Source organism: Convolutriloba macropyga, chromosome 12, assembly GCF_964194025.1.
Source record: "Convolutriloba macropyga chromosome 12, txConMacr16.3, whole genome shotgun sequence".
Classification (NCBI taxonomy): Eukaryota; Metazoa; Xenacoelomorpha; order Acoela; family Convolutidae; genus Convolutriloba; species Convolutriloba macropyga.
In genome coordinates this window covers 57,907,729-57,927,542 of record NC_134479.1, presented here as the reverse complement: position 1 = coordinate 57,927,542, position 19,814 = coordinate 57,907,729, and the positions used below count along the sequence as shown (strand labels likewise).

The 19,814-nt window shown below is 31.5% G+C and overlaps 2 protein-coding genes across 2 annotated transcripts in view; one reads left to right on the top strand and one right to left on the bottom strand.

Annotated features, from left to right (window-relative positions):
* LOC142350947 (calcium-binding protein 39-like) overlaps positions 1 to 19,814 on the bottom strand; it is a 613,053-nt gene that overhangs the window by 103,142 nt on the left and 490,097 nt on the right. The gene's annotated exons all lie outside the window — the stretch shown is intronic.
* Positions 1 to 19,814, top strand: part of LOC142350564 (uncharacterized) — a 108,174-nt gene that overhangs the window by 50,392 nt on the left and 37,968 nt on the right. The window contains exons 4-5 of the mRNA XM_075402414.1: positions 2,897 to 3,043; positions 11,167 to 11,394. Coding sequence (XP_075258529.1) covers positions 2,897 to 3,043; positions 11,167 to 11,394 — 375 coding nt within the window. The remainder of the gene's footprint in view (positions 1 to 2,896; positions 3,044 to 11,166; positions 11,395 to 19,814) is intronic.

Sequence of the window (19,814 nt, the reverse complement as noted above, 5' to 3'; positions counted from 1 at the left end):
AACTTTTCGGGTCGAGCAAATGTCTCGAGTGACAAAAGTTAGGTCTAGCAAAAGTCCGGGTTATTAATAAAGTCTAGCAAAGTTCGTTTTAGTACTATTTTGGGTCCAGTATGGTGTATTCATACCTAAATTTGGTCGAGTTTTTCATAGGGTGAGGTGTAGACTAGGACAAGCATCTCGTTTAACGTCTAAAACAATTGTTTTATGCCTTTTGAAGTTTGCTCTTTAACAATCATGTCAAGAGACTTCAATTTTTGTCGTTAAATATTTCTATGAGCCTACAAACATCTGAGAAGCAAAGCTATATTAGTATTTCACAAGGGCAAATCAACGTTAAAAATAATTTCTGTTACTGTCAAAAACTTTTTATTTTTATTTTTTTTTATTTTTTATTTTTTGTTGCCCGCTAATATTGGTCACCGACAGTACCCCTATAAAATCTGTATAAACATCTATGTATAGCAACACATTTCGTAACAAAAAATGTGTGAACAATTGTTCATAAGAATTCAATGTTTACTTAAGAGTTGCATTTTAAGCAACACTTTGCTCTTAGAAACAGTTTCTTTTCAGAATTTCTGAACAAAATAAAAATTGTCCTCAAAAATGTTGGGCAAATAAATACTCCAGCTAAACTTTTTGTGTCAATGTAATGTCCAGAGTGAGAAGACCTGATTTGAGCAAAATTCTCGCGTAACAGTTTTATTTTTTTTTTAGTATCTCTTTAAAAAAGTTAATATCGGTTTATTAATTGGTCAGTTAAAGAGTCAATCAACTATCACAAAACTTGTCTGAACTACTGTTGAGAAATGGGAGTTTTTCGAATTAAAACCCCTCGCTACATTACAACCCTTCTTTCAGATGTAAATACCATAAAAGCGGGAGGCTGCTATGCGTTACAGGCCTATTAAACGGTGGAGGGGCATAGGGGCATAATGGAAAAGACCCGTACATTTCACATTAATATAATATTTATTACACTTTGAAATTTCAGTCTAAACAATGTCGTAAAACTAGTTAGTTTCAGAACTTGGTTCTATTTTTTTATAATTTAATATTATGACTTCCAAGAATCAGTTATGTTTTATAGGATCCAGTTGGCTCTTACGATTCAGCACAGGAAATAATTCAAAAAATTTTTTTTTCGCCGTACACAGCAAAAAGTACACAAAAACAAGCAAATTTTTTTGATTGTGTTGGCTTTTTCAAGGCCCATATTTCAAAATTAAAGTTATAAGCGAGCATTGAATGCAATGAAAACAAGATCAAATTATTTGAAATTTGAGAAAGTTTGAAAAAAATCTGTCACATTTGTCCACAATCTGTGTTTTTGAGCTATTGTCTATCGGAAATTGCTAACAAAGTGCCATGATTTCATCATTTTAATAATTGCGGTTTGAAAAAAGCAAATTGCTGATTTCAACGTACTTGTAACTAACAAATTTTAGTCCCTGAATTATATCTTAGATTAATTTCAATAAAATCGAGAAATCTAGAGGCTAATTTGCTATAGAACGACAGTGAAAACAGCGAAATAAATCCAAGACAAATGTGAAGAGGTTATGTCCTATTTGTCCAAAAATTGGTCCATTCGGTCAACAAATGACAAATGTACGTTTCGAGACCTGATGAGAAAATAGATAAAAACAATATTATTGGGGGCTGTATATCACAAACAGCAAATGATATCATAACTCCTCATTGGCTGAAGTAGGAGTTATTCGGAATTTCGCATAAAATTGCTGCAGCTCTGCCATGTGCACGTCTTAGTTGCCCGGAGGTTGGTTACAGAGCAAATCAGCACTGAATCAGTTGAATGATATTCTGGTTTTCTGGATTGCCAGTACTCTGTTCATGTCACAACTTACACTGGATTCTTGAGTAAAATTTAGTGCTTGAAAAATTATATGTTCATCCTAACTGCCGCTAACAATGTTTGCTTTATATGCGATTTGATCTTTCGCGTGAAAATTTGTACCATTTTAATTGCGTAGCAAGTCGTAGCCACTCAGCTAAGTGGGCTTTGTGGTAATTACCTACAAGCTACCTTAAAAACAACTAGCGTGTATACTTTAACAGTAATTATCAGTTCTAAGCAATAAAAACTTAACTTTATGCTGCTCAGACTTAGCTTCGGTGCATGAGTAATTTTCAAACTATATGCAATAAATTTTGCATGGGCTAATGATATCATCTCAATATAATCATAATGAAGGAAAAGAGCTTCTAAAGAAACTTAAAATAATCTGGAGATGCAATGTTTTGGAATTGAATTAATTTTTTACTCCTGAAATGTGCTGGTTCAGCGCTGAAATGCTCTGACACTCAAGTCCGCTTGTCCATTGGACTTGATGCGAATCTATGAAAACTTAACATATTATCCCAAAATTTAATAAGATGAATTATAATGACCAATATTCAACTCAAAAAATCTTTAGCGATCTTTTGTCGTCCCACCGAATACTGAGTCAGCACACACAATTCCTTGATGTTACAAACACAATCAAGTTTGATCAAAACGTCTCCTTTTCCCACTCCACTTCGCATTAACTCCTCAGGTTTACGTCTCGACTTTTCATAAAATGCTCGACCTATTATTCCCACTCCACTTCATTGACTATGCTCGACCTTAATTTGCTATGAAAATACCTTATCTGGACCCATGAAAAATCTTTACCTCGACTTTAATTTAGGAGCTGGACCGTTTGTTTATTGGACACCCCTACTAGAATTATAAAGTCTTTTCATAAGTCGAGGTCTAAACCTGCCCCCCCCCCCCAATTATCATCTGGATGAAAAACCAACAAAAAAAACATACATATTTCTCTCGGTGAAGTTTCTTGTATTCAAAATTATTGGAAAAGCTATGCCAATTTTCAAGTGTTCAATAGTTTAGATCTATTCTGTGAGTCATGGCTTGTCGAGTGACGTCATAACAATCGAAGACTCAACTCATCCTCTGCCTCCGACAGAAGACACAAATGCTAGAGTTGTCACTTCAACCGAAATCACCTTGAAGGTCGAATACTTCGAGACTGTTGAGGTACTTTGACACTTAAATAATTTGTTCAAATTACTGGGCAAAGTTTTGTTAATTGTGAGTAAATTGGACGTACATCAAGGTTTGACAAGGAACGCAGGTTGGGCAGCTGAACGATTGTTTAATAACATCAACCGAATTAAAAATTTTGGCAGGTTCGTGAAAAAAGTTTGATCTCACGTGGAAAACGGTGCAAAACTTTTTTTTTCCCGAAAAAAAGTTCTCAATGATGAAGTTTTTCAAACACAAATATTATTTCAAATAGAGTTCCTAATTTTTTGTAAACAATGATATAGGAGAATTATAAAGGAGGTTTTTTTTTACTTCAAAATTTCGCAAATTTGAGTTGCAATTATAATGAATTTACAAAAAAGGTTTGTATTTACTTCTAGCGTTTTCAATACTCAAAACAGGTTTGATAATTTTGATAATTTGACTAACAAGGAGGCTCGGCAATGTGGGTTCGCAAATAAAGCTCCGACCCTGCTCATCTACATTTATCACTTAAATGCCTACCAAATGAGGAAGAGATAAAAAATAACATATCAACATATCGTTCAACAAACTACTAAATGAAAAAAACAATCTACCTAAAAGCGCCTATGAGACTTGTGACTAACAAATATGACTACCAGAAAAGACGGCGATAAACATCAAATAATCACAAATATTAATTACTACCAAAACTCGTTTGTCCATTCTTTGAAAAACCATTAATAACCAAATCAAAATGGCATCAGATAAAATTTATACTAAGAAAAGTTACTTGTAATTTATTATAAAAAATATGGGACTTTTCCGCAATGTGACCTTGTAACAAGTCGACAAGAACTGAGCAAAAGGGCAAAGTTTAATAAAAAAAACTTTTTTTCTTGAAACGAATTAATTTCAATCTAATTAGAAACTTTTTGCAACAAATGAAATCATTGAGATCTTCTTTCAAATCTCCATAAAAAGCAATTGAGATCTTTCCTTATCCAGGATACGTTAGACGACTACAAAAGGAAACAACAAATATAGGCAAAAGGACAAATTCGCACGATAAAATTCGCAAGAAAAAATTTGCACGAAATAATTTGCACGAAAAAGATGTCTCAGTTAATTAATCATTAGGCTGTTCATTAGAAACATATAAAACTTTCGATTGCGTTTTTTATACATGACCAAAAGACCGCTCATCATTGTGATATGAAAACAAAATCCTACAAAAATGGGCGCAAATGTAAAGATCACGAATATTTTATGAGAAATGGTTGTATCAAGAACAAAGACCATTTGAGGAAAATGAAACAGCTTTCAACAGCAAATTGTAGTTCAATAGACGAGGGATGTGATTTGTCTACAGAGATCCTAAGCTACAAGATAACAAACAAAAGATTCTAAAATTAAAAAAAAACAAATGTTTTCAAAAATCATAGCCATTATAAACTTTCGACTCAGACAGTGAACAGTTTATCTTGGAACTTCTTGGAAAACTAATTCTGCGTCTTATTAGTGAATCTAATTTATAAGACTATAAGACTATGAAACAACATTGTATACAAGTGGAACTAAAAAAAGTTCACGAACAACTTTGCGAAACCACCGTGTTGGAGCCATTGAAATTATAAAATAATGAAATATTATTTGTAAAATAATTGAAACAAAATCTTCATTTGCGTCTCTTTTGATCATCATAATTTCTTCTCAAAAAGGCTATCAATTAATAAAAGCAAAAATGAACCGCAAAAACTGAGAAGTATATAAATTCATATAAATTGAGAAGTATATATATAAGTATAAAAGTTGAGAAGTATAAAAATTCATCTGAAACAAATTGTCTAAGCCCTGAAGACATCAGTTAAAAAGTTTATACAATAGAAAAAAACTGTTTGATTCAACAAAACTTTAAAGAGACTGCTCAATGGAGAGGCTTAATTACGAAAAAGATACAACATTTCAAACAACACAGTTTCGAAAAACGTAAACCAGGACAAAAAGGGATAAGTTGAAGAATATTTTGGCTCTTTATTTCAGAAATTAAAATGACAGTCAATTAAACCTTTAGCTATATACCAATAGCAGTCATTAGGCTCAATTTTGTATCCTTATTTGGCTACTGATAACTTTGATTAACCAATAATTGGCACACGACAACAAAAATCATCAACAAACACAGGGCAAAAATAAAAAAAATATCTACCAAATTCTGCAAGAGAATGGTGTCGCAGCCCACAAAAAAAAATGTTATGAAAACATTAAATATGTTAATAAAAAGTTTAGTAAATTTCATTTTAACTTACATCTGTTAAGTATTTTGACAATTTACCAAAGAAACGAAAACAAACTCAAAAATGGGCATTCAAGCACAAAAATCACAAATTTGTAAGAAAACTCGAATTACCAAATTTAGGAAAACGTTTTTCTAAAATTATCAGCCAAAAAATTAGTTTTTATTCGATAAGAAGAAACGTTTGACCTGTGTTTAATGAGAATATGCAAAAAGTTGACTGAATTAATATAAAAAGAGGACCAGTTCTAATAATCGGTGAAATTTTTTTAAGACAAATACATTCAAAGACATGAGAAACGTTAGGTAACAACCGAATGCATGGTGCAGTTTCACTAATCCCTCATGAAGAAGCCATTTGGACCTTTGAATGGTTAGACTTAGTAATCAGACTGCAAAAAAAATAGAAAATTAAAAACAAAGGCAAAACCCAAGATTTCAATCAAAGTTTGCTAAAACTCTTCCTCAAAGACATAAAAACCTTTATGTTCTCCGAAAACAAACTATAACTACAATCGGCTTCCTCATTTTCACGTAAATGGGAGTTGTCATCAATGGAGCCGTGAATAAAATACAGTAAAATGGAAAGCAAATTATTTTGAAAAAAGGCAGCGTCAAAATAAAACATAAAAAAGTTCTGATTGTAATAATCCATAATAAGATCAAACCTATACCTGATTTTGCTGGGCGCCAAACAATCCAACCAATTAATCCAAATGTTTGCAAAATAAACCAACTGTTGAGTGAGGCTCTTAAATAAAAAAATAAATGATGCAATTTGTCCAATTATCGACTTAAATCTTCAAAAACGGCTAAATTTCAATTCTTGCTTAGAGCGCCTAATTTCGACTAACGCTCTTTTGGAGATTGAGGAGTCTGTGTCAAAGTTATTAGGTCACTACGTTAAGATAGTAAACCAATAATGCTTATTTTGTGCCGTTTTTGATGAAAAGAGTTTTCGAATTTTGAAAATTTTATCAAAAATTTTAGGCAAAAAAATGCAATGAAACGATTCAGCAGCGCTCTTCAATCTCAAACAGTAACAAAAAAACTTTGCCGTTAAAAATATTGGATTGTTTTAAGTTATATTAGCGAAATTTTGCCAGGTTATAGCCAAAATTACTGAAAATGTGAATAAAAACTGTCGAATACTCACAAAATTCTAACCTCGATAACTCCTTGTAAAAAACGAATATCGAAAAAATCTCTTTAATTCCAGATTCTAGGATGTACTTGCTTTTGAATGATGCCACTCACAACTCTCTACGGTCGGCAATATATTGATCGGCTAAAATTTTTGGAACAAAAAAAACCCAGTTGAGTATACAGTTCCTGCCTCCCCAATAAAGTGGGGGCCGGAACAAGAAGAATGATATCCTCCGATGGAAACGTTTTTCCACAAGGTATAAGTTAGAAAAATTTATTAGTGAAAACTTGTAGAACAATTAAATCATAAAACAAAAAGACTGAAATCACATGACATGAAACTGAAAATTAGACTAGTTTTGTCCAAATTATCGAAATTGATTCAGAAAGACCGAGTCAACTAAAAAGTGTTAGAAATTGATCAGAAAATTACTGAAATGCGACAACATATTTGAAATGCTACATGATTTCAAGACAAGAAGATATGATCAGACTGGCGAAATCATAAAAAATCATTGTAGAAATTTAAATTTCTTACCTATCTTGAACTAATTATGTGTTTTGAAAACAATATTTAAAAAAAATAATTAGAAAGTAAATTGAAACAATTCTATTTCATTGGATCTAAAGTAAAACTCGCTCACAAGTTTTTGAAAGAAAGAACAATAACCATAGTACTCCTAAATAAGAGGTTGGTTACAAAAATCCTTCGCACAGTTTGCTAGTGCGTGACGATTATTAAAAAAGACATCAAAAAATAGATAAAACTATGACTAAAAGGGTCAGAAAATTGGGCAAAAATTTCAAAAAACGAAGCCCCAGTGATAATGAAAAATCAATCGTATAATGTCCGATTAATCCTTTTCCGAGAAAACTGTCTCATAAGAACTTGCAGGAAGATGCATCGTTTACATGAACTTACAAAAAAATGGTCAAATCTCACACAGTAAAAGTTCCTTTTAACCTATCACATATTACTCAATTACTTGGAGATAAGAGGCAGTGGAAATCAGCCCTGAATAAGTCTAGAGACGATCTGGATTTTAGGACGGCCAGTACTTTGTTCATATCCCAATTTACAGTTCTGATTTTACAGTTAATATCACTGCAGGAAAAATAATATGTTGAGCTGAAATCCCACCAGCAGGGTTTGCTTTATGTGAGATTTTTTTACCCAACTCTCGTGTGGGTACTTGTAAGATCTAATTTGTGTAACAAGACGTAGCCGATAAGCTATATGCGCTTTGTGGTAATTGCCTACACGCCAGGTAAAGTATAAATGGTGTGTATACGACTATAATAATTATCAGTTATGTGCTACAAATGTGTGGCATTGTTCTGCTCAGACTTGATTTTGGGGTATGAGAAAACTTCAGAGTATACAGGATAAGTTTAGTCTTAGCGAATTCTAGGACCTCAATATAATCATAATGAAGAAAATCTGCACAAAAAGAAACCTAAAAAATAGTAGAATGCATCGTTTCTGAACTGAATTTTATGCAGTTGAAATGTGCTGGATCGGCGCTGAAATGCTCTGAGACTCGAGGCCGGCTTCAGCTACAACTGCCGCTGAGTCAATTTATTCCTAATTGTTGATGAGATATCATGAATAGTTTATATTTGGACTGCATTTATTTGGATTGCTTTTATTTGGACAGCAGAATATCCAGTACAGTTTTTTTGATACAAAATGTTTAATTAGTTCATATGGTACTCATGAAAATTTGAAAAATCGGTGCGTTTTCTTTCGATGATGTTATAACTTTCCTTCCCTGTCAACCAAAAACTATTAGGGATCAAAATAATAGCGACAGAATTTTTGATAAACTTTTTAAAAGTTCTGAGAAACTTCGAAAAGCACATCTGTTTAATTTCTTACCAAACTATACCAGTTTACCGGGATACTTTGGGGTTTCAAGTACATGGCAAACATTTCAAACAATAACTTCAGAGATAACAGAACAGATAATTGAATTGAACTGCATTAATTTTTCACTTCAGCCTAATCATTCTTTTCAAAGATTTTTCTCATGAATAGTTTCGATTTTTTTTCTACACCAGCAGCTGTATATTTTACAATAAGATTCCTAACTAAAGATAAGCAATTCCATGTAGAGAAGCTCTTAAAACCTAAAAACAACCTATAATATAGTTAATTGACCAGAAAAATGCAATCCTATTGTTTGAACTCTTCTAGAAAAAGTTGATAACAAAGAAAATACACAAGATTGGCTTTTCAAAATCGAAGCTGGCACTATCAATTAATAAAAAAATTGTCGTTTACTAAGTTATTTTTGGAAACAGCAAAATACTTTGCAGCTTATTAATTTTTAGCTCACGCGTTGCTGAACGTTTTCTAAATCGTTATTTTTTAAGAATAAATTCAGAAACTTGAGAACCTATCATAATAGAAAACACGGTTACAGTTCTTCGTAATCATCTTTTCAGATAATGCACAAAACAAACTCCAGAATCACGGGGCGATAACAACAGTTTCTCATTGCAAACCTGTATTAAAAGCATTTAAAAGACTAGATAAAATATTAGCTGAATAAAATACAAAACTTTGGATGTTTAATTGTTTTACTGCCTGGCTAATATTTAACCATTTTAATCTAACAAGGATTACATCTCCAACGTACGTGCGAGCATCTTGTTGGAGCCCTGGAACTGGCCTGCTCTTATAAATTGCATCAAAAAGTTGGAGGAACTGGTAATTGTAAGCAAGCGTATTGCAAATCCAAAATAAAACTTCAATTACAATTCTAATGTAAATATTATTTTGCAATTCAAAAATAAAACTTGATTTGTACATATAAAAAAACTTATACTGCAAATCTAATACAAAACTTATATTGCAAATCTAATAAGAAAATTATATTACAATACTAAAATGAACGTTATATTGCAATTCTATCAAGAAACATAAATTGCAATTCTAATTTGATATTTTGCAATTCTAATATGAAGCTTCTATTGTATTGCTATTATAAAACTAATTCTACTAGATTCTATTATTCTTTTACACTATTATATTTGAAAGTTAAAATGAAATTCTAATATGAAACTTATATTGCAAATCTAATAAGATTTTATTTGCTATTATAATATCAAGCTTCTCTTGTTTTTCTATTATTTAATTTATTCTATCAGATTCTAAAATTCTATTGTATTTGAAACTTAGAATGAAATTTTAATATGAATATTGTATTGCAATTCTAATATGAAACTTATATTGCAATTTGTTGTAAAGCTTATATTGCAATTCTACTACGAAGCATATAATGAAATTACAATATTAAATTTTCATTGTAATTCCAAAAGGGAACTTATTTTGCAATTCTATTATGAGACTTATCTTGCAATTTTATTATGAAATCTATGTTGCAGTTGTAATAAAAACATTATATTGCAGTTTTAATATGACACTTCTATTGCAATTCTAATATGATAAGTATATAGCAATTCTAATGCGAAACTTATTATGCAATTGTAACAAGAAATTTATAATGCATTTCTAATGTGACACTTATAGTGCAATTCTAATATTAGAATTATATATCAATTCTACATTGACACTTATATTGTTATTCTAATATGACACTTACATTGCAATTCAAAAATAAAACTGATATCGCTATTCTTCTAACATAAAATTTATATTAAAATACTAAAAAGAACATTATATTGCAATTCTATCATGAAACATATATTGCAAATCTATTTTGAGACTTATATCCTTTTTCTGATATCAAACTTATTTTTGATTCTTATATGAAACTTATATTGCAATTCTAATATGAAAATTATGATACAATTGTAAAAAGAGACATATATTGCTATTCTAATATGATTCATTTTCGCATTTCTATTATGAAGCGTCTATTGATTTTCTCTTTTAAAACTTATACTATTAGATTCCTTTTTTCTATTTTTCTCTCATATTTGAAAATTAGAATGCAATTCTAATATGAGATTTATATTGCAATTCTAATGTGAAACTTTTAATGCAATTCTAACAAAACACTTATAATGCATTTCTTATTTGACACTTACAGTGCAATTCTAATACTAAAATTATATAGCGGTTCTAAAATGGCACTTGTATTTTTATACTAATTTGACACTTCTATTGCAATCCTAATATGGTAATTTTATAGCAATTCTAAGGTGAAACTTTTAATGGAATTGTAATAAAAACTTATAGTGCAATTCTAATATTAAAATTATATAGCAATTCTAAAATGACAGTTAAGTTGCAATTCTAATATAAAAATTGTTTTGATTTTCCAATTTGAAAATTATAATTCAATTCTAATATGATATATATATTGCAATTTGAAAATGAAACTTTTATTGCAATTCCAATATGAATTTTTTTGCAGGTCCAATGTGAAGCTGATATTGCAATTCTAATATGAAACATATAATGAAATTATATAAAACTTATTTTGCATTTCCAATATAAAATTTACTTTGCAATGCTAATATGAAACTTAAAAAGCAATTCTAATTTATAGTGCGATTCTAATTTTAAAATAGTATTGCAACTTTAAAATGACACTTATATTGCAATTCTTATGAGAAACTTTTTTTGCAATTCTATTTTTCTAACATTGCATTTCAGTTATTGCATATTATACTGCTTATATAATTCTAATTATAATATTGCAATTATAAAATTGCAATTTTAATTTACATACTATTTTAGTATCTCAAAGTGTCTCTAGTACCGGCAGAGGGCAACTGTGCAGCCGGATGCTCGTTTCCTGCCCCTTCCACCACTTCTGTTCAACTAACTGGACTAGCCCCCGGACAAAGTTACAACATTTCACTCTCAACTGAGAGCAATGGAAAAGACAGTGAGCCAGTTATCGTGAAACAGGCAATGGATCCCGGTCAAATAGTTGCGTTTCAGTCCATAACTTCGTCAGACAAGGTTATGTAGTCAGTTTTCAGGATATGAAAGGAAAATTTTTTAACAAAATTTGTTGAAAAGATGGTTCTCTTACTGCTTTTTTTTATTTTCATAGGTTCACTAAGACTCCTTTTTAGCGTTGACTGAGAACGTCACAATTTTTCGCTAAATTGGTTTACAAAAAAAAACATTTTAAGAGTCTCGATAAAAGAACTTATCACGAAATTTAAGATACTTCAACACATGTATATAAACAGATTTAAGAAGTTGTTTACTTATTGTTGGATGTCCGGAAAAATTTTTCTTTGCAGAAAAAGTAAGAACCACCTCTTTTAACGCGTATCATCATTGCGAATTTTGTTTCAATCAATGTTTAATTGCCGTCCTCATCTTCTCAGATGGCTATAATTGCGCACCTATTACAATTCAAATAATTTGTATTGCTTTTGACACATTAAGATAACCGTTTTTAGCCGTTTCTTCGAACATATTTCTTGATTTTATAGTTATTTTTTTATGATCTGTTCACACATTTTCATGATTTTTGAAGTCCAGTTCCAAAACAACGGATGTGGAGAGAAAAAGCAAGTAAATTTGGGGTGAGAATTCCTTCACTCAAATTTTGAAGTGGAAAACGTTATCTGAACAAAAATTTGCTTTCTCTATTGTGATTTTTTTGTTCACAAGTGGAAATTTGTCTCTGATTTTTACTGTTTTTCTCTCCAATGTTTTTCATTGCTTTTCTCTAAATGGCTTTCAAATCGATTTATAAATCATTCTAGGTCTAGTTATTTGTTTAGTCAGAGAAAACTCAAGAGCGTCCCTAGTTCAAAACAAATGCTAAATTTGCAAATATTTGCAATAATTTGCTCGATAAAGACAAATTTTTAAAAATTTGCAAATTATCTCTTCGCAAAGTCAAATTTGCAAAATTTTGCAAAATATTGTTAAGTTTGCAAAAAATTACAAACGATCGGCCCAGTTCGTTCTGCTCGAGCTCTACTTAATACAGCAATGAGTTTTCTTTTCCTAACCATTTCTCTGAGATGGCCAACTAATAACCATTAGGGACAAAAATATTTAAACGTGTTTGCAAATATATGTAAATTTATTGAAATATTTTACAAATTTGCAAATTTCTTTATAAAATATTGCAAAATTGACATTAAGCATAGGGGTTGTTTTAGTAGCCTTTCATATGTTTGTGTGCTGAAGCTGCTGAGAAGCCCTATACTCAAGGTCAAATGGTTATTCTAAGTCCTCTAAAGCTCAAAATGGTACAGTTAATATAATTTTTGTCATATTTAGTTTTAGATTAGACTGGTCTTAATTGATATTGATCATAGTTTTTAAAGAATATCATTTAAACACAGAAAAAAAAGATAGATTTTGCAATTGCATTAAAAAAGTTATTTTTAAGCGTTTGTCAATTTGCAAATTTTTCATCGGTCATTTGTTGACCACGGTCTTTACGTACTTCGATTTTAAAGATTCAAACAGTGAACCGCATTATGCGGTATTTTTAACCTAAATGCCCTCCGACTACGTTATAATCGAATTTGTGGCTAAAGTTTGCGTTTTATGCTCCGTATTGACGAGAATAGAGGGGCACGCAGAAATACGCAGCAGCTCAAAACTATAAGTAGCGTAAATTAGCCGCCAAATCTTGATCTCGATGTGTGAAATCAGCTTGATGTTAGCGCATGAGCTTTCTCACTTTTTATTTTTGACCTCATACAGAAACCCCCCCCCATCGAGCTAGGTTTCACCCAGTAGATTTGTACGAAACTGTGAGTGTTTTCTTATTCCAAGCGATTTGGTCAGAATATCTGTAGGCATGTTTTATGTTGTGATATAAGACAGTTCAAATTTCTAGTTTTCTACCAGTTCTCGCAAAAATTTTAGTTTTATAGCAAACTGTCTAGTTTTTCCACGATACATAGAATACTTAATAAGGGCAATACAAAAATTTTCAGAGGTAATTTACAGAAAAATACTAAGTCCTCCAGAATTCAACTTAGGTGGATGGATTCTTTTTTCGTTTCAACAACAGAGTTAAAATTTTCTTCAGCAAAAATATGTTGCTAAAGTCTTTTTGACCTTACAACCCCAATTTATGGCTCCAGGCAGCTCACTTAGCTTAAAACAAAAACCTGAAGTCCTCCTCCTGTTATCTATGTTTCGTGCCAAATCAGCATCAGAAATAGTCAACAAATCCAGAACCTGAGTTATAAGGAAATATAAAGTTTGATTCCTTTTTCCTCTTAAATATCTAAGAACACTCTTAGCCGCTTTTCAATGAACTTCTCCGGGATTTTCAGTATACAAACTTAGAGCAATAGCAGCAAAACAAATATCGGGTCTACTTGACAAAATTAAATAGTTCAGACAACTCTATCAAACTTCGAAAGTTAGTTTTACTCAATCTAATTTCTTCCTCATTTCCCTCCTGAAGACAGTCGGTTTTTTGAAATTTTGCAGTTTTCCTCTAATGGTATGTCAATTGGCTTGCAACTGTTCAATTTGAAAGTTTCTAAAATCATTTCAAGATATTTCTCTTGGCTAATTTTTATATCCGAGGAATTCAATTTTCATTCCTAAGAACGTTGGCGAATCTGAATAATCACTATTTTCATCTTTCTCGGAAACTTCAGCTTGTAACCAATCACAAAATATTTCAGAAAGGCCGCAAACTATCAAATCATCTACCCGTAAACAAAAAGAAACAATTATTTTTCCGTCCTGCTTTTTTATAAACAAACAATGGTCATGAAATGAGTTAACAAAAGTTAGTGCAATCAACAAAACCTTCAAAGTTAAAAATCAGTTTCTTCCAGGTTCTTTAAAAGCATGAAAACTCTTTTCAACCTGCAACCAAAGAGCTTTTCATTTTCATCCGAATTTTCAAAACTATCAATTTGTTTAACAACTAAATCTTTTTCAATTTGAGCATTTAAATAAGCAGTTTTTATGTCAATTTTTATTAATTAAAAAGCGTTAAAAATAGCCAGACTCATCAAAATTTTAATGGTTGAAAGAATAGATCTAGGTGAGTATGCTTCAAAAAAATCTTTACCGAAAATTTTGATAAAATCTTTTGAAGAAAAGGAGCTATATAACGACATGTTTCAAAATAATATTTCAAGACCAAGTTTCAAAGCAAAATGCCATCTAATTCCTACTACTTTTTTTATTATTTTTTACTAAGGAGCAAATATTTTTCTCAACTAAAGAGTCGTACACTTTTTTCATTGCTGTGAACCAATCTGGATTTTGCAAAGACCCATCAACTTTTTTTGGAAGCAAACGATCAATAGGAAGTTGACTCAAAGAAGAAACTTTTTTTGATTCTTTATCAGTTTCTTCTTCCAATTTTTGTGTTTTCGTATGTTTGAAGATATATTCATTGTCAATAAACTTTACGTTTTGCCGCTTTTGAGTTTTGAATTCACCTTTTTGTTCTTCAAACCCAATCAAACAGCACTTACTAGTATCAGAATTCGCATGAAATGTTTCTTTTTTCGAGGCTTGATCTAAATTTTCGCGAGCTGATTTTTCAATTTGCTTAAACGGCACACAAACAAAATTTTAACAAAAGATAAATTAGATTTTTTTGCACATCATTTCAAATATGAGTTTTCTCAATAGCTGAAAGCAAAAGCATGTTTTTGACGTGAAAAGTCACGGTCGAAGCATATGTCCGATATTCTTTGTCCAAGCATGTGCTATCCAAAAAAGCGAGCCATAGCAACAGGGATTCACCGTTTTCTTTCAATTTTTTCATGTGTTGTATATTGAACAAAGTTTTCAAAACGAATTCTTTGGTTCCTACAATAGCGCTTAAACTCATTTAAAATGTATTCTCCCCATCCATCAGAAACTAAAATGCCTGTTCTTCTAACATCAACACAAAACTGTTAAAACTTGTCCATGACCTCGTCTTCCGTTTTTTTCGTAAAGTAAACGTTTGAGAAACGATTGGAACCATTTACATGTCCAGTGGCATAACAATGGCCATCAACAGCTTCGGGAGAAATTTTTCTTTAAGACATCTGTATGCACAACGTCCAGAATTTTGATAGCTCTTTTAATGCAATCCTTAGGAAGAAGCTGTTTTTTTTATTTATTCAACTAATAAAATTCACAACACTCAATTTTTGAGTCATTTTTTTCTTTCCCTCAACAAATTCTGGCAAGCGTTTCAAATCAAGAAAGATATTATGTTGCATCATTGGATGCCAGATTTAAAAAATGTAAATATTAAAGCAACTTTCATTTGAACAGGGAAATTTTTCCTCAGTTTTTCAAAAGAGAAACAATCAATTTTCAACTTGGAAAGGAAACGAGATTTTTTGAAAAACCAGTTTAAGTTTTTCACCGGAAGAAACATCAAACCCACTTCTCTGAGTTTTTAAAAAGAAATTCAGTTTTTTGAGTTATCAGGTACGATTAAAGCATCATTTAAAACATACTCTTTTTCAGTTCTTCATTGCTATTTTTTGCAAATTTTTCAACATCCACTTTTCCTGAAATTGAAGAGTGCGTTTGGTTGGCATTGTGATTTATGCCAGATAAATTTTCATCCACGTTACTAAAAGTGTTTTATCTTTAATCCTGTAGTTTGTTGCGCCAGAGTCAATAAAAAAATCTTGATGATCGACAAAGATCTCACTCGAGAAAAAGCTGAAACTTTCCTCTTTTTGTTCATCCAAAACTAATTTTTGACTTTCCTTCGAAAAATTTTTTTGTTTTTTTTATTGCATCGGATTCAAATTTCTTGTAAGTGAGACAATTTTCGGGCAAAATATGTCCAATTTTTGCACTTAAAACATGTTTTTTGTTTTCATGTCGTTGTGCACGACAAAATTTCGCAATGTCAACCCTTTTGCGACCATTAAAACGTTGATCATTGGCAAAGAAAACGGATTCTGATTTTTCTGTGTTCCTTTCGTTGCGTATCTCAATTTCAAAGTTAAATAAATATTTTTCAATTTCATTCAAGTATTTAACTTGATCATATTTTACAAGAGTAAAAAACTTCCTAATTCACGATGAAATCCCTTCAAAAATATTGCGACAAACAATCTTATACTTATTGACTAATCATTTTTGAAAGGTTTAACTGCCTGTCTTCGGTTCTAGTAACACAGTCGACTGTATTTTCGTTTCTGTATTTATCTAAATTTGTTATATCAGATATCAGTTTTTGTGAACGCGTTATCTCAAAACTCTTAAACTTCATACATAACACTTTCCAAGCTTCAGATGCTTTTCCCATATACGGTCGCAAAAAAACTGATTTCTTGTCACGAACAAGTTCATACCAAATGACCATCTGTTTTTCCTCAAAGAAATTCTGATGTTTTCTGGTCGGCCGGGTTAATTTGCTCCTGTGAGGGTTGTCCCTTCAGCGTAGGTATGAACTCATTATATCCTACACTGCCGTCAAGAAATTTATTTAACTTCAAAACATACGTTTGTGCCTCAAACTGTTCAGAAAAACAGGCAAAGTCCTCTTCTATACCGCTAAAGAAAGATTTATCTTTGGTTTTGTCATCCATGTTTAGAGTGGTGATTTCGTATTAGATGTCAACAAAAAATTGAACTGAAAACTAAAAGTTTGAACAGAGTGAAAATGAAAGTTCAAAATCAAATTGCACACTCTTTTGAACACACAACGTAGACAAAAATTTCTTGTTAGTGAAACAATTTTTGGGCAATAAGTTCAATTTTTTGCACTTAAATCATGTTTTTTGTTTTCATGTCGTTGTGCACGACAAAATTTTGCAATGTCAACCCTTTTGCGACAATTAAAACAACGTTGATCATTGGCAAAGAAAACGGATTCTGATTTTTCTGTGTTCCTTTTGTTGCGTATCTCATTTTCAAAGTTAAATAAATAATTTTAAATTTCATTCAAATATTTATCTTGATCATATTTTACAAGAGTAAAAAACTTCCTAATTCACGATGAAAACCCTTCAAAAATATCGCGACAAACGATCTTTCACTTATTGACTAATCACTTTCGAAAGGTTTAACTGCCTGTCTTCGGCTCTAGTAACACAGTCGACTATATTTTCGTTTCTGTATTTATCCAAATTTGTTAAATCATTTATCAGTTTTGTTAACGCGTTATCTCAAAACTTTTAAACTTCATACATAAAACGCTCCAAGCTTCAGATGCTTCTCCCCTATACGGTCGCAAAAATAACTGATTTCTTGTCACGAACAAGTTCTTACCAAATGACCATCTGTTTTTCCTAAAAAAACTGTTATGTTTTCTGGTCGGCCGGTTTAATTTGCTCCTGTGAGAGTCGTCCCATCAGCGTAGGTATGAACTCATTATATCCTACAGTGCCGTCAAGAATTTTATTCAACTTCAAAACATACGTTTGTGCCTCAAACTGTTCAGAAAAACAGGCAAAGTCCTCTTCTTTACCGCTAAAGAAAAATTTATCATCCTTTTTGTCATCCATGTATAGAGTGGTGAGCTCGTATTAGATTTTAACAAAAAATTGAACTGAAAACTAAAAGTTTGAACAAAGTGAAAATTAAAGTTCAAAATCAAATTGCGAACTCTTTTAAACACACAACTTAGACCAACCAATTGAAGAACACCAAACAGGTTTTTACTATTTCAAGTTTTCATCAAATATGAGCTAATTTTGTAAAATGAAATTTTTTCTTTAACACAAAACATCTTAACTTTAAATACAAGAAGTATATTAGACTTTGGAAACAAAAAAAATATAAAGATTTTTCAAACGTAAAACTATTGTCCACCAGACAGTCTGTAATTACAAAACTTTTCCACATTTATTTGAAACTTATTGATAATAAAGCAGAGCCCCGAAAAAAACCTCGTTAAACGAATTGACTTTTTTTAGAAAGCAGTGCTGTTGAAAAGAAGCTAAATGAAAAATCATGTCTACTTAGTATAAAAGAGCTCATTGGGTTTGAGAATGTAGTATCTGTGACAAAATTGGATTAGACAAGGAACAATATAGTCACTGATTCCCCCACTGCGACTAAGCACGATGAGGACCGATCCTCCATATAATTTCTCAAACACTTATTTAAACTTTTCTCTTACGCATGGGCCAACGTTTGCAATATTATTCAAGCAAGATTTCTATACATCATGTTTTACTATTCTTTTACTATCTTCAATTCTTTTGTAAGTTTGCATATGTTTTAAATTTTGTACACAATGTTATATGCCCTGCACGGACTCTGACCAAAGTCTTCAAAGAATTATAATGTTCTACAGATCGATTTAACTTTTTTGATAACCGGACTCTTTTAATCGGCACTTTTGTTTTTGTTTCAATCGACCGTTTTTTTTTGTTAAATCACTAGTGTTTTGCACAAACCCGTCATCAAGCTTTGACGCTGGAATCTTCAGCTTTATAGATATTAAGCATAAAAATAATTTATTAAACCAAAAAATTCAAAGGTTTTAACTCCCTCTCTCTCACTGTCTTCTTTCTTTATATTTCTATCTTTCTTTGTCTACCACGTCTCTCTCTCTCTCTCTCTCTCTCTCTCTCTCTCTCTCTCTCGCTCTGTGCGTCTTTTTCTCTGAAGAACACACACTCTTTCGACCACGGCTCTCTTTCTTTATATTTCTTTGTTACACTTTCAAACAGGCCACCCCATATGCTTCTGTCTTGTGTTTCACGTTTCAGTTTTCTGGGCCCATAACCTATTGACGAGTTTAGAGGAGCACGTAGTAATACGCAGCACTTTGGAATTTCAATATACTATTGTTTGATTATAAATGGCAATTGTACGTAGTAAATCAGCATATATTAATAGCGTAAATTACCCCCATAGCTTGATCGTGATGTGTGAAATCAGCTCGCAGTTAGCTTATGTGCCTTCTCAATTTTAAGTTTTGAAGTCATGCCTAAACTCCGTATATAACTTTTCCTGATTTACAAAAAGTAAACAACTTCTTAGAAAGAACATTACACATTTTTTGTTTTTTTTTTTTAAAAAAAACTGTATGATACCTGCGACTTAAACGACAGAATCTAATCAGAACGAAGAAAACGACGACAAAACGACGAAAACGACGTCAAGAAGATGAAAACGACGACAAGAAGATGAAAACGACGATTTGTTTCAAAAAGATTGTTTTTTTGTCGTTATCCTCAACACGGGGTAAATATTGTCCACGATATGTGTAACATCCTCTTCGTTTGTCAACTCAGAAATCATTGAAGTCAATTTTTGTCTGGTTTTATTACCAAGAATTTTATAGGAACGTTTCTGAGATCCAGATAACTTGTAACATGGGTGTGAAAATTGTGTTGGATAAATCATTTTTGGCATGTTCTGTCCATGTAAGACATTTCTTAGACAAGATTCATTTTTGCTGCGAGTTTTTAAACAGAGCTATCACTGCATAACGACTCAAACCTCAATATTAGTAT